The sequence below is a fragment of the Achroia grisella genome, unplaced genomic scaffold (assembly GCF_030625045.1).
Source record: "Achroia grisella isolate CSIRO2021 unplaced genomic scaffold, CSIRO_AGI_Agris_v1 utg3539, whole genome shotgun sequence".
In the NCBI taxonomy this organism is placed as follows: Eukaryota; Metazoa; Arthropoda; class Insecta; order Lepidoptera; family Pyralidae; genus Achroia; species Achroia grisella.
In genome coordinates, this window is record NW_026712814.1 from 301,588 (window position 1) to 316,533 (window position 14,946).

The 14,946-nt window shown below is 29.7% G+C and overlaps 1 protein-coding gene across 1 annotated transcript in view; it reads left to right on the plus strand.

Annotated features, from left to right (window-relative positions):
• Positions 1-2,337: 2,337 nt before the first annotated feature.
• The window catches only part of LOC131843878 (uncharacterized), a 39,286-nt gene continuing 26,677 nt past the window's right edge, over positions 2,338-14,946 (plus strand). Inside the window, exons 1-3 of the mRNA XM_059192645.1 lie at positions 2,338-2,924; positions 3,917-4,016; positions 6,187-6,314. Of these exons, the coding sequence (XP_059048628.1) occupies positions 2,418-2,924; positions 3,917-4,016; positions 6,187-6,314 (735 nt within the window). The 5' untranslated portion in view covers positions 2,338-2,417. The remainder of the gene's footprint in view (positions 2,925-3,916; positions 4,017-6,186; positions 6,315-14,946) is intronic.

Sequence of the window (14,946 nt, forward strand, 5' to 3'; positions counted from 1 at the left end):
ATATCTACACATAGCATATAAAAAAAATTAATTTGAATATTAAAAAGTCGTATAGCATTCTAATAAGGGTTTTTTTTTCGATAGATTTATTGTAATACCGGCGACCTTACTCCGCCTTATCAATTTATTTACTGCAGTACCACAAAAATATAAAGCACATGCTTACAAAGTGTGGTTAAGTTGTAACATTTATTTTGTGAAAGTTTATTTCTGAAAGTTCCTAAAAATTCCAATGACATTTTATGAAAAAATACATTCAGGGTTTTTCAATTCAATTTTCAAAACTCATTTATTATATAACACACATGATGTTTAAATTCAATTTTGACATTTTATAAATTTAATAAACAATATATTAATTGGGTTGTACTATTTGGTAGTAATTCTAGGGTCAGTAACGCTCACAAGACACTTCCCAATGTTTCATGCGTGCAAAGGTTACGATAACCGTTTACCATCAGATGGGCCGTATGTTTCATTGCCACCATCGTAATATAAAAAAATGCAAATGGACACAGATAAATTTCTTCCCCATTCTTCTTTCTTGGTTTAAGTTTAATATAAGTTTATTTAAATAAAAATTATTTCTATTCTATTTATCTAATAAATAAATGTAAAATGATAATGATGTATATATTTTACTTATTAGAATATTTTTTTATTATTTCTTATTAGAATATTATTCTCATCAGAATTATTACCTAACTTTGATTGTATATCAAATAGTGCAAATCAAAATGTAAAAAATGTAAACCATAGTATTTGTACTGGCAGCTTGTCTACCATTCTTTTTATAAACTTTTTATTTTTGATATCTATTTTATATATGTCACTTTTGACTAACATATTTTTTGTTACTTTCCTTCACTGTGAGCCCTTAAGAAAGAAGAAGGAGAATACACATTTTTACTAGTATTTAGTTTTTATTAATATAGTAGTTGTGTTCCCGCTCCAGTAACAGTATTCTTTAAAAAATATATACACATATAATAAAATAGTATTTATAGCTACTAGATTTAGCCTTAGCCTTAATAATTTACGTAACAACATATCTTATACAGCAAAACTGGAGCCAGAATGTGTTACTCACAAAAACTTGCCAAAGAATCTCGCAAACAGTTGCATTATTTATCAATTTTTAAATACACACATATAATGAACATATAATTATATATATTAGATTGTCGATTTTGATATATTTAACGAAATATTTCGAACTGAATAAGTATATTAAGAATTTGAAGTCATTCATTATAAAAGTAAAACTCTCTTTCTTTCTTTTCTCTTTCTCGTTTTAAACTCTCATTATATCATATGACACCATCATATTCCTGACTAAGGACGGTACTCATGCTTCCGTACTATATAATTTTACTGCCATATTTCACCTATCAACTAAAAAACAGCTTAGAAAACAAGCTGCATGGTGGCAGAAATAGATCTGAGTGAGCTACCATGAAGACTTATTTATTTTATTTTTATTTCTTATTCTTATTTTTAGTTGCAATAAATGCAACTAATAATAATACAAACTTTATTATCCTACTTAAAACAGATACAAAAGGAAACAGAATATTTAAAGTATAAAGGCACAAAAGGCGGTCTTATCGCTAAAGACAAGTGTTGGATGGAGCATGACTGGAATGAAAGAAATATATATTATAAATGTATATATTGTACATAACATAGATTATTTTGTAGAAAGTCAACATTGTTCATGCAGAATTTATCTTCCCCAAGTAGAACTTAAACTTAGATCAGAATGTGAGGCCGCTAAAATAAGAGAACGTAAAATTGAAATCGATACACGGCCAAGTCTCGACTTTCACGTAGCATGTAGGTCATGTGACAAAAATATTCAGCCTAGTCTAGAAATATATTTCAGGTGTGATAGCTGTGATAATATTTGGTCATTGTTTGGTCATCATTGGTGTAGTTGTTGGTTTCGTGTTGGGATTTAGAAGCTAGACTGCAATTAAAATATCTATTTTTTATAAATGATGGGATGTATGGATTACACAATAATAGGGATAAACTAAGCAGTGATGATGATATACTCGTCTCGTATTGAAACTCGTAAAAAACAAAAACAATTTAAATATACGTCGACATAAAATTTTAAAAACCTCTATGACTGCGTATACAACTTATAATATCATCATTTTAATTAAAATGTCTAATAAAAGATAATCGTTTTTCGAAGCGGGTGAAGTTAATGCCTTAAGATGTTTTGAATTCAAAATTAATCAATGCTTACTTTAACCAGTTTTGGTCCAGACACCTCCTAACCCAACGATAGTTCCTAAAAATACCTACATACAATACGAAGAAATATTTATTTTTATTTCGAGATTATATAAACTGTAGTATTAATAATAGTGAAAAAATATATTTGTAAAAGAAAAGTGCCAATAAAAATGTCAGTGACGCTTTCCAATTCATACATGAAAAACCCAATGAATCTACAAATGAAACGTGAATTTGAGGATTACACAGAAGGGAGCGAGACAAAAATTGATCAGAATGATAATAATTCAAGCGATGCTAATTCTGAGAGTAGCGATTTAGAGAATAATGGACCCAATGATGATGCAGAGAATACAGCTTTGGATTATACAGAAAACACACTGGCGTTGCATCCAGTAGCAGATTTCATTAAGAAAGAGTTTGTACCTGACTTTGATTTTGGGAATCCATTTCGAAACCAGAATTTGAGTTTCAAAGATGGCTTCCAAAGTCGTTCACCATTTCTTCTTCCAACGCAATTATATAAAAGTTTTCTGGCCAGTCTTGGTAAGAGAAGGCGGAATATAACAGACTGTTACTCGCTCTATCCGAGGAGTATGCTGTTTTCAAATGGATTTGGTACAGAAACCTCAGATGATGAGAATATTGGAGATGGAACTACTGATTCTCCAGATGAGGTAATTAAATTACTGGAAAATACAGGCAAGAGCAAGTTCTTATCTTTAAGTTTATTCATTTGGGAATAGTACTATTCATTGCTATATAACCCATTAGCTCTGGTGGGAGTTATATGTATTAAACTGATGATGATGTTTTTATTATCCTCTTCAAGTTTATTTTTATGACAATAGATTATTCCTGTTATTCTTCAAGGTTCAGTCTTATTATAGATCCAAGAATTTATCATAATTGTTTCAACACTTTAGGCATGAATACTTAATTTGCCATTATCATGATGTAAAAAATGTTTATTTTATGTTTATTTTTTAATTATGGTAAATTAAGTTTAATTATTACATTTTATTTGCTCTTTTTTTTCTGTTTGTTGTTTATATTGTATTTTTTACATTGCACTGAATAAAATATTTTTCTTTCTTTCTTTCTTCTTTCTTTATCATTTACACGAATTACATTTATGATGATTTAACAAATATTTTATGCAATAATTTGTACCACTTTTAAATAATTGTTTTACTTTACTATTTAAATTTATTTGTTCTATTTATATATGTGCACTAGTCTAAAAGAAAATAATTTGATTTCCGGTAATTTTAATTTTGTTTAGGCAATATGTAAATGACAATTCACAAAGAGACATCTAGTCTCCAGTTTAGCAGAGCTTGTGTTATGGGTACTAGACAACTGATATATATACTTAGATACATTTATTTTGTAAATACAGATATAATATATATACATACATAAAACAAGACCAATCGGTCTTGTCTATCAATTATATTTATGAATAGAAACGTTTCATTCCGTGCGAGGAATCGAACTCGTGACCATCGGAAGTAAAGTAGCAGTGTGCTAAACCGCTAGACCACCAAATAGAAATTTCATAATTCGGCAATGAGCAATGTCAACATGGAATCGTGTCACCGAGTTTCTTATAATCCTTTCGAACTTTCATCAACAGGTTTCTAAGTGTTTGTTGGTATTGTTCCAGAAGGCGGGTGCGTCGTCAGCGTTTGTGTGGAGTGGAGGGGGGGTGGCCGGCGGCGGGGGGCAGGAGCAGCCGGCCGCGCAACCAGCCGCCGTCCCCACTGGTAAGAAATTTTGATATACCATCCACTTTGTGGGCGATAGAATAAATGGACTGTATGCGTGAAATCAAGCAATGGATAAAAAATGGTAAATACTTATAATGAAAATACGACTACAAATAGTAGTAAGGCAAAAACGACAATTCTATAAAGAAATAATAAAGAAAGTATATTTAAAATTGGTAGTAAAATAAATAAGAATATGCAAGGAGTTTGTGTACAAAACACTGTATCATTTTTTTATTAATTATGAATCTAGACTACTTTATTGGATTCACATCTATTAAGCTAACTTGTTAATAGTATCTTGTTTAATAATTGGGAGGTAAAAAAAATACTTGTGTTACTTTGAATATATAATAATTTCACTTTATTACTAGTATTTACATAACCTAATTGTACAACTAAGAACCTAAAATTAAAAAGCTTAAAAAAATATATATATAATTTGACTAATTTGTAACACCACGCGAAGTTGATGGCGCCACTATCATGCAATAGGGTATAAACATAAGAAGGAGAACGTGGCCTTTCTCCTCTCGGTCTTTTTCCTATTCAAGGTAGTCACATCGACTCCATGTGGAAAAAAGTTAGGCAATTAATATGGAGCATAATTTGAAAGTAAAAATCAAGTACTGCTGCATCGCCATTTCTAAAATAAATGGAAAATATTTGGTATGGGCATGTTACGCGGCGGAAGGGGTCATGTCTTAGAGAAAGGATTTAACATGAGATGGATGGAAAGGATGAGGACGATCGAAAAAATGGATGGATTGTATAAAAGGAAAGTAAACGCAGAAATGACGTCTGATAGGGATCAGTGGAGGACAAACTGCACCGACCACAATTAATTTTCTACTAGCAAAGTAATTACAAATTCTTCAGAATTGACGTAATAAAGTGTTTGTTACTTAATGGATTTATATATATAATTTATTATATTTCACGTATAAGTGAATATTTGTGTTCTCACACATGCTAATGGTAGAGGAATTAAACCAATATAAATCCATTAAGTAATGAAGTGAACTTCCGCAAAATTCACACAAAACACCTAATTCGATAAAAAGTGTTTGTATTGTAAAATCATGATAGCTTGAGATCCAATGTGATCCAATGCATGATCAGATGATTATAAAATCATTATAACATGTACTGTTTTAAGTTTGACGCGGTCATTATTTATAAGTATAATTAGTAAATCACGGGATCTTACCACATTTTATTTTTGTTGAGTTCCCGATATTTCGGCAGTGTTTCAACGGTTCATCTACCTTCACACGTCTTCGTTTGTACAAACGTGTGAAGGTAGACGAATATGTTCGTTTGTACAAACGTAGACGTGTGAAGGTAGACGAATATGTCTGCCCATAAAAGATTTATTTACCTTCTACCTGCTGTTCTTCAGTTTACCCGTGATCATGGCCGGAAATATCGGGAACTCGACAAAAATAAAACGCGGTAAGATCCCGTGATTTACGAATTATACTTACAATATAACATGCTATAGAAAAATGCTAATAAGTAGCTGCTATTTCCTATAGTTTGCTCTGCAATCGGACTCATTAGACATTTTAGTCTTATACTAATTTCTTCCTTTTTTTATTCTAATTGGACTATTTATAAGAATACGTGACTTCGTTATTAAAAACTAACAAGATATTTATACCTCTTAATAAAGACAATAATTGTATTGGGAAATATTTTGTAAACTAGGGGGCGCTATCCGGCCTTAACTGACGTTAGATAGATAACTTATTTTCAATAACATTTTTTTTGGATAGATAGATAGACAGATCACTTATTTGCCTGAATATTTTTTATTTGTATTTTTTATTTGCATGATTATTCCTTAGCTGTTAAGATATGGGATTTTCGATGTTTATTATTGTAGGTATTTACAAAACTTAAAATGTATTTAAGTATTTATATAAGTTGTTTAGTACCCATAAAACAGGCTGGAATTATTTTAGTACTAGATGGCGCTATGTGGATTGTTCATGGATGTTATTATTATTTTTATTGTTATCTGTCATGTCTTTTTCGAACTATCTTTGTAATTGAAAAAACTATTACTTAAAATGTGTTTTTTTCTATTCTTATGTGTACATATGTGTATCTTTATGTACTTACAATAATGTAGAGTTTTCTAATGAGTAATTTGTTCTACCAGGCACCTCAGGTGGTGGCGGGGCCCAGGGCCTGGTGCATTGGATGTCGGTTATGGCAGAGCATATGGGAGGGGGGCATCATGACCCCTCCCACTACGCGTTGCCACCATGGAATAATGGCGGTGTCGATGTAAGTGTATATTTATTTATTTATTATCTAAAAGTAATTTATTAACATTTTCTTACGAGATATGGGTATTCAAGAAGGCTGTACTAAGGTTTCTTAAGGGTCAGCAACGCGCACGTTCAGGCATCCATAGGCTACGGTAAACATTCAACATCTGATGGCCCGTATACTTATTTGCCATCAACGTAGTATAAAAAAAAACTTTATTTACATTTAAAAAAATTGAAGAATTTTATAGTATATAATAATAATCTTTATTTGTATTAAATAATATGCTTTTACAATTGCTGCTTATAATAAAATTAAGAAGTATTAATCAAGATCGAGACAAAGCGGTCTACAACTCATAAGGGGCTAAGTCCACTCTCTCTACTGTTCTGTTGTAGTCTTTAGCAGTGAATTATTACAATAAAAAATCAACGACTACGATAGGATATAAATATATCCAAAACTGTTGTCTATTAACAAAGTAAGTAAATATAAAAATTGGGCAATAATAAAATTACAAACTGTATTACGGTGACAGCGGCGGGATTCAAACCCACGCCTCCGTAGAGACTGGTACCTCTGACCAAATAGTGTGTTATTTATTTATTACACATTTTCTAAGGATGTTCGGATATTTTTTTAATTGAACTTCCAAACAACCTTAAATGTGCGATATTTGACATACTAAAATTTATGTTTATGTTTATTTTATGTTTTCAGTGTGTAGTTTATGTTTGATTTTTATTTATATATGGTAGTATGTCGTAAATGTTTGCTTTGTGTTGTCCTGTGCCTGGATTTATGTATGTATGTGTATTATTATTATTATTTTATTATATTTATTGTATATAAGGTGTCCGCTGAAAACCAGCGTCGTGGCACCCCGTCACGACATATGCTGAGCGGAGACCTAGTTGGTACTCTAATTATTTATATAAAATGTAAATTTAATTTTAAACATTATTTTCAGAGTACCAAATAAACAATTTCTTTCTTTTCTTTTCTTCTTTCTAAACTATATGCAAATCCGCTATACGATACAAAATAAATCTATATATATAAAACGCAAAGTTGACTGACTTAGTGATCTATCAACGCACAGCCCAAACCACTGGACGGATCGGGCTGAAATTTGGCATGTAGGTAGATGTTACGATGTAGGCATCCGCTAAGAATGAGTACGTAGTAGTTTCTATATTCATTATCGCATGCCTCTTAATTGTTATTGTGTAATTATTTGTTTTAAAAAGAAAATCTATTTAAAAGAGCAACACACAAGTTTCTTGCTCGTTCTTCTGTGATGAGTCTGCGTTCGGAATGAGTGGTAGAATAAAAAAATATGACTATTTAAAAGTTCTTATATTGAGTTTGTTTGAATAAAGATTATTTCTATTTATGTTCTTCTTGTGATGAGTCTGCGTTCCGAATGAGTGGTAGAATAAAAAAAATATGACGTATTTAAAAGTGCTTGTATTGAGTTTTGATAAAGATTATTTCTATTTCTATATTTCAAACCGGCAAGCAATTTTTCCTGTAATCTGTTTCGGCTGTAGAATACAAATTAGGTAGTGAAATTACAGGATCCATGACAAAGTCCTCCGTAATGACAACGTGATTGTTATCAATGACGTCACATGATAACGTGATGCTTCATGTAGGACATCTTGTTTGCCATTCCAAATATATTAAATAAATCGATATTTTAAACATATAAATAATATAGAAATCTTCACAATCGTAATGTTTAATATACTGGATGTAGTAAAAATTCTCTCATACCACATTAGCGCTTAAAGTAACAAGTATAGCTTTTTGTTAGCGGGCCTGCGTTTAATTGCTTCTAACAGTTATAATTAACTGTTATCCCGTACCTTTGATGGAAATATGCTAATGTTACGTCCTGTACGCAGTTAGTGGAATGTTTACTTGAGAAAACTGTTTTCGAGTTGATTTTATGAGAACGATTGGGATCTACTGTATTTTTAATATCTTGTTTTATTTTAATAATGACTGTAATAGTAATAACTTACGACAATTACAGCTTCATCTAGTCCCAAGCTAAGCAAATCTTGTGTTATAGGATACTAGACGACTGATAGATATGTTATTGTACTCATGCATAAAAATATTTGTACTGTGTTAGGAATCGAACCCGCGACCATCGGATCAAAGGCGGTACTAAAATACTAGACTGCCAAGGTATATCTGTAAATATCTGTATTTAATATATGAATAATTATTCCGGAATTTAATATAATTAATACACATATTAAAAAGAATTTACATTTCTACTAACAAAGCATATATTACTGTATGTTAATTGCTCATGCCTATATGTCTGTAATACATTAATTATATCGAAATATCAACAGTCCAGAAAGTGAAAAGGTCCTTATATATGAAAATTACTAAAGTTATTAAAATCAGTATACAGTTGGTAAGTAAGACTATTATTTATATAAAGAAAATACTTGAATTGGTAGCAACTTGTAACTTTTTAAAGTTGGTTAAAAAAATTGGAACATCACGTCACAAATCAAAATTTGGTGTCGTCACAATCAAGATATCTTTTAAGACAGTTAAAAAAGCAACGTCACATCACACATTTAAATTAAATTTAGAAAAATTACTCTTCATTTTTAAGCGTATCCAAATATATGCTCGAGGATAACGAGAGTAACTTTTTTCTCACACGTAAGCAGTGATTTACATATGGGCTACGGAGCCTGTAGCACGTAGATAATAAACATAATGAAAGACAAGAAATCGCGCATCGTTTACTAAATAGACAAAACCTGTTTAGAGATTCCGAACGCATCATTACCGCTAAACTGCTCAGAATAAAATGGAATAAATTTATTATAATCTTTAACCCTTTAGTTTAGAATTCAAAATGAATTTCTTAGACAGCGCAAGATTGTCACCCCTTGAAACTTTAAAGTGTCCGCTCATAGAAGTTTTCGACGCCTGTGGCGTTGCAAAACTATGCAAATGACAACCCTATTACGTTATAACGTAATTTGAATTTTTTATCGCGGTCGTAAGGTTTATTTTCGTTTGAATAGTGTTTCACTATTCCGTTGTTCTATTTGAAGTCTTATTCTTATTCCATTTATGATACCTTTTAGCGGTTTTATGAATGGATTTTTTGAGAAATGATGGATTATAAAATATTTTAATATTATACTAAAATTATATGCAGTTATGTTTGATTAATCATTTCCTATATGTCTTAGGATTGATACAATTCAATAATATAATGTTTTTGCATGAATAGTATGGGAATGTACCATAAAGTTAAGGGTTTTAATATGTATCATTAAAATGATATTTTTTATAAAAAATGGTCTAATTATTAATTCGTTGCAGAAATATTTCGTGGGAACGGTATTTATTATAATTAAATTTATTATAATAAATACTGAGATTGTTAATTATATACTAAAACTACTTTTTTTAATTTACTCTGAAAGTTTTTTAGTTTCGGTCAGGTTTGAACTTTGAAAACCTTTTGAGTATAAATCTAAAGACCCTAGGTCACAACGATTCTTAATATACACTAATCTTCGTTTGGAATAATTTCGCCATACAATATATTTATTAAAAGAAAGAAGAAGAAGAAAGAAAGAAAGAAAAATATTTATTCAGTGCAATGTAAAAAATACAATATAAACAACAAACGAAAAAAAAGAGCATTTAAAATGTACATATAATTAAACTTAATTTACCATAATTAATAGAGCAAATGAAAGGATATGAAAGGATACCTTTCATATTGTTTTTTACGGTTCAGTAAAGTGTTACAATTTATACCAATATAGTTTAATAAATGTGAACAACAGGCAATGAAACTATATATATATTATTATATGTCTGTATTTAAGTGTCAACATAAAATCCCAGTGGGCTGTACGCTCTGAAACATGGACAAAAAATATTACGAGCGTGATAAAAACGACAATCATTATCACTTTTATCAGATTTCTGAAGTTTCCACTAAATTCCAAAATTTAACTATACTCGATAATAGTCAGTTGACCACATACCATACTTCACGACTGTAATCCTACATAAGGTAATCAGAGGTATTAGCTTTATATTTCGCTAATTATTTAAGGAAGTTAATGAATAAATTCGTATAATTAGTAAAAATCATGATGACGGTACCGTGATTTATACTAATTAATGAATAAAGTATAAAAACACTCAAAGGTGTACCGCTTTCTCATTTTTGCTTAGCTTGGAACTAGATGGCGCGGTGTAATTGATCTAGAATTATTGTTATGACAAAGGACAAACCTATCGCAAGCGAACTAATTAATTTGGTTTGATATTAGCGGGGTATTAGTAGAAAATTTAAATTAATACATTTTTTTTTAGTTATATCACGTAGAAATCACGGTCTTTAAGAAACACATCCCCTATGTTATACGAAACAAAAATTAAGCAAACCATACAACTACTTTTTTATTTATTTTGTCTCGTTTTACAACCGCTATTTAATATGGTTTATAAAGTAAACTATACATTAGTGTCAACATAAAATCTCAGTAGGCGCTGAATCATGGATAAAAAAATATTACGGACTTGACAAAAACCAAGTCAACCGATATCGCTTTCTCAGTTTTGCGAAGTTTCCACCAAATCACAATAAGTAAAATACTAATCTACATGTACCATGTGTTATACAAATACGTTTAATAAATATAAACAAAAATCTATCAAACTACAAATAAATAAATAAAATTGGATGTAAATTTTATTTATTTATATTTGTTGCTTTTATCTTGTTATATTAATTACATCTATTTACAGTTAATAGTGTAAACTATATAGTAATTTATTTCGTAGTTTTTTTTTCATATTTTATAATAACTATTTAGTATAGTTTATAAAGTAAACTACACACTAGTGTCAACATAAAATCCCAATGGGCTGTACTCGCTGAATCGTGTACAAAAAATATTACGGGCGTGATAGAAACGCGTCGCTGGCCACGTCAACCGATATCGCTTTTATCAGATTTGCGAAGTTTCCACCAAATCACGCACCAATTTTCGCCTGGTCACACACGAGCGCCGGTTGGGAAAGTGTTATTTCATACCAATACGAGCCGATTAGCGACTGCATTCTAAACTACATGCCTGTCCAGTGTTATGTTTTTTTAATAAATAATGAAACGTTCCGTGGGTGTGATTAGTATCAGTTAACTTGATATCGTTTTTATTCGTTATTGGATTTTATAATCGGGTATTGTAAATACATATGCGATATTTTGTATAATGTAGTGATTAATACACATATTGATATATCGCAATATTTGTTAGTTCGTATTGAATCATATATTTGATTTAAAATTATTAAGTTACGTTTGTTTATAAGAATAACAGGCAAGTATATTGCTTGTTCGGAGATTGAAACAGTGTCTTGAAAAATTATATAAATATTTTTTAGTAGCATAAATATATAAATTAAAATTTTTTATGGCCTACCGTTCGGAATGCAAACTCAGTAAAGAAGAATGGACACGAAACTTATATGAATACAAGATTTAAGATTTTATATGAATATAAATCAAAATATAGTACTTATAAATATAGTAAGATTTACTCTTTACTCAAGTGAGTAAAGAGTAAATCTTACTAATATTATAAACGCAAAAATTTGTGAGTATAGATGGAAAGGTGGATGTTTGTTACTCTTTCACACAAAAACTGTTGAATGGATTTTGATGAAACTTTACAGTGACATCAGTAACAATAACACATTGGCTATAATTTCAAAAGATATTAAGCAAATTTGGTAAAATATAATAATAAATGTCAAGTAACTGTAATGCAGACGAAGTTGTGCAGGTCAGGTAGTATTAAATATAATAGTTATTTGTGTAACAAAATAAATCAAATATATATAGTTATCAAATCAGCTTAATCTCTACTGTGGTAGTAACATATCAGCAGTCAAGTATAACGGATTACGGGCAAATAATATTTCTGTTAAAATAGGACCGATATACTATTTTTAATATTATAAATATACCAGCAGAGGTTTAAGTAGGTCAGTTAAGAACGTCAGAGGTCTTTTCCAAGTTATATTTACAAGAATAGAATAGAACCTAGAAATAAATAACCTTTATCCAAGTAAACTTGTATAAGCACCTTTGATTACTAGACGTTAGTCATCACTTGAGAATAATAGTAAAAAATCATAGGTTCTTTAAAATTATTATATAATTTTGAAAGTTTAATCAAAAGTTTATATCACTAATAGGTACTTAGTTTTCTGTAACGTTTAAATTTAAATATGCGGTATATAAATTTTAACGTTACAGAAAACTAAGTACTGTTTAAAATTTTATTAAAATTATCATTATAATTTTTATGGTCTGATTTAAATTTGACGTTGTATACATCACCATTGTCTAGACTTACTTCTATTCTTTGAAGTCGTCATATCTATGCTTACTTTCCTTTTATATATGTATTATATATATTTCACACAGTCCATCTAACTTTTCTTCGGTCGTCTCTCCCTTTACGTTTATAACATCGACGTTCATATTAAGTATTTTTTATACAAATTTATCATATTATCCTCTCATAAAAAGTTGTCTCCAAAGTTTCACACTATAATAAAAAAAGGAATATATATATCAAAACGTACAATACCGCATTGATACATCAAATAACAATAAAAATGATATGTGCGTCTACAGGAGTCGATTTTTGAATTACGAGAAAAAAATTGCCAATATACACATTGTTCTGAACCCTGCTAACGATATTTTGATGACTGCCGTGAGCTTCCATACAATCATGAAATAATAAAAAGACAAAAACAGAATAAAAAAAATGTTATAAGACTACTGTGCGGCGCACGGTGGGGCAGATACGACATTAGTTGGACAAAAAACCACTTCATCTGTGAATAATAATGTATGGCGTTAACGAAATTTATTGTTTGATATCTGTCTTCATTGTATTTTTTTTTTGAGACGTTAATTCTGATTCTTGGCCTTTAACGGTAATTTTAAAAGTCATAACTTTTATGCTTGATAGTATTTTTGGAAGTTAGTATACTTAGGTACGAACAATTACTGGAACATATAATTAGATGTATATCTTGATTTCATCACAGATAAGAAGACATAATTATTATTTTTAAATGTAATGGATTATACATTTTATTCCACAACCAATGTGGTCCCTTAATTCATTAGATTTTAACAAATTTTACAATAAAATAATGTACATAATATAAAACAATACGTAGAATAGTAAAACGACTAGCAAAAAACATTTCAAAAATTACATTCTGCTGAAGTAATCTTAAACTAAAATGGAACCTGTACTGATGGAGATATTCAGTTGATATACAGCAGTAAATACAATTTATTCTTGCTTTCACAGTCGCAAGTAAGACATAATTGTTACTTAGCAACAAGAACATTAATTTTAAATGTGATGGATTATATTTTATACTAACTGTGCCCGCGACTTCGCCTGCGTGGAAATTAACTTTATTTTTCTAAAATAAAAGTAGCCTAAGTTACTCCTTATTACATCAGCTACTTGCCAATAAAGACCCGTCAAAATTAGTCCAGCCATTTTAGAGATTAGTCGGAATAAACAGACAGACAAAAATTGTAAAAAATGTTATTTTAGTATACTTACGTACCGTATTTATATTCATATGCTTGTAGTAAAAAACGGTTATTTCAATAATACAAACAGACACTTCAATTTTATTTATATATACAGATTCTACAACCAATATGCCTTATAGTAATATGTAACATAATAAAAAATCTCTCGGGAGTCGGTGCATTTTTTATATGTTATACAGTATTTAGAATGTGATTTATTTTAATATTTCTATATTAATATTACATATAAAATGTATAATTCCTTAAATTGACAATTCTTTATCAGTATCACCTCACCACGTTATATATGATGTGACGAGATGTCGCTACATATGTAACTGATTGCTTATTTATTGTACATTAGTAAGTTCATTTGGTAGTGTGCTACATAGCTTATTAGTAACGCATATATTCGACGCGGAGTTGGGACTTAGACTAACTTTACACTTAACTTAAATCTATGTTATGTGGAGAGGTACTAATGGAAAGGTCTCCAGTGTTGACAGAAATATTAGAACTATAGGTACATACTAAATAATTTTTACTTTCAATGATAGATTATTATATAACATGTATTGTTTTAAATTTGATGCGGTCATTATTTATACGTATAATTAGGAAAAATTAACTTACTTTTTAAAACTTACCATTTTTTATTTATTTTTATTGAGTTCCCGATATTTCGGTAGTATTTGAAACGCTATGATCACTGGTAAATAAAATGTGGTAACGTCCCGGCATTTTCCTTATTATATTATACTTCAAACAACCAATATAATATGCAAATTATTTCATAAAAATAAATATCTTTTCACTTTCTATAATAGATCGTTATATTTATCAAAATCATTCATGATTAATTACATACCAATGGTAAACGTAATAATGACATAAAAAAAATACTTTCTCATAGGAACAAATCATTCTAAAACACCGTACCATTTTTAATAACACAACAATGAGATTAAACCGACTATCTATAACATTTTAATTATTATACGT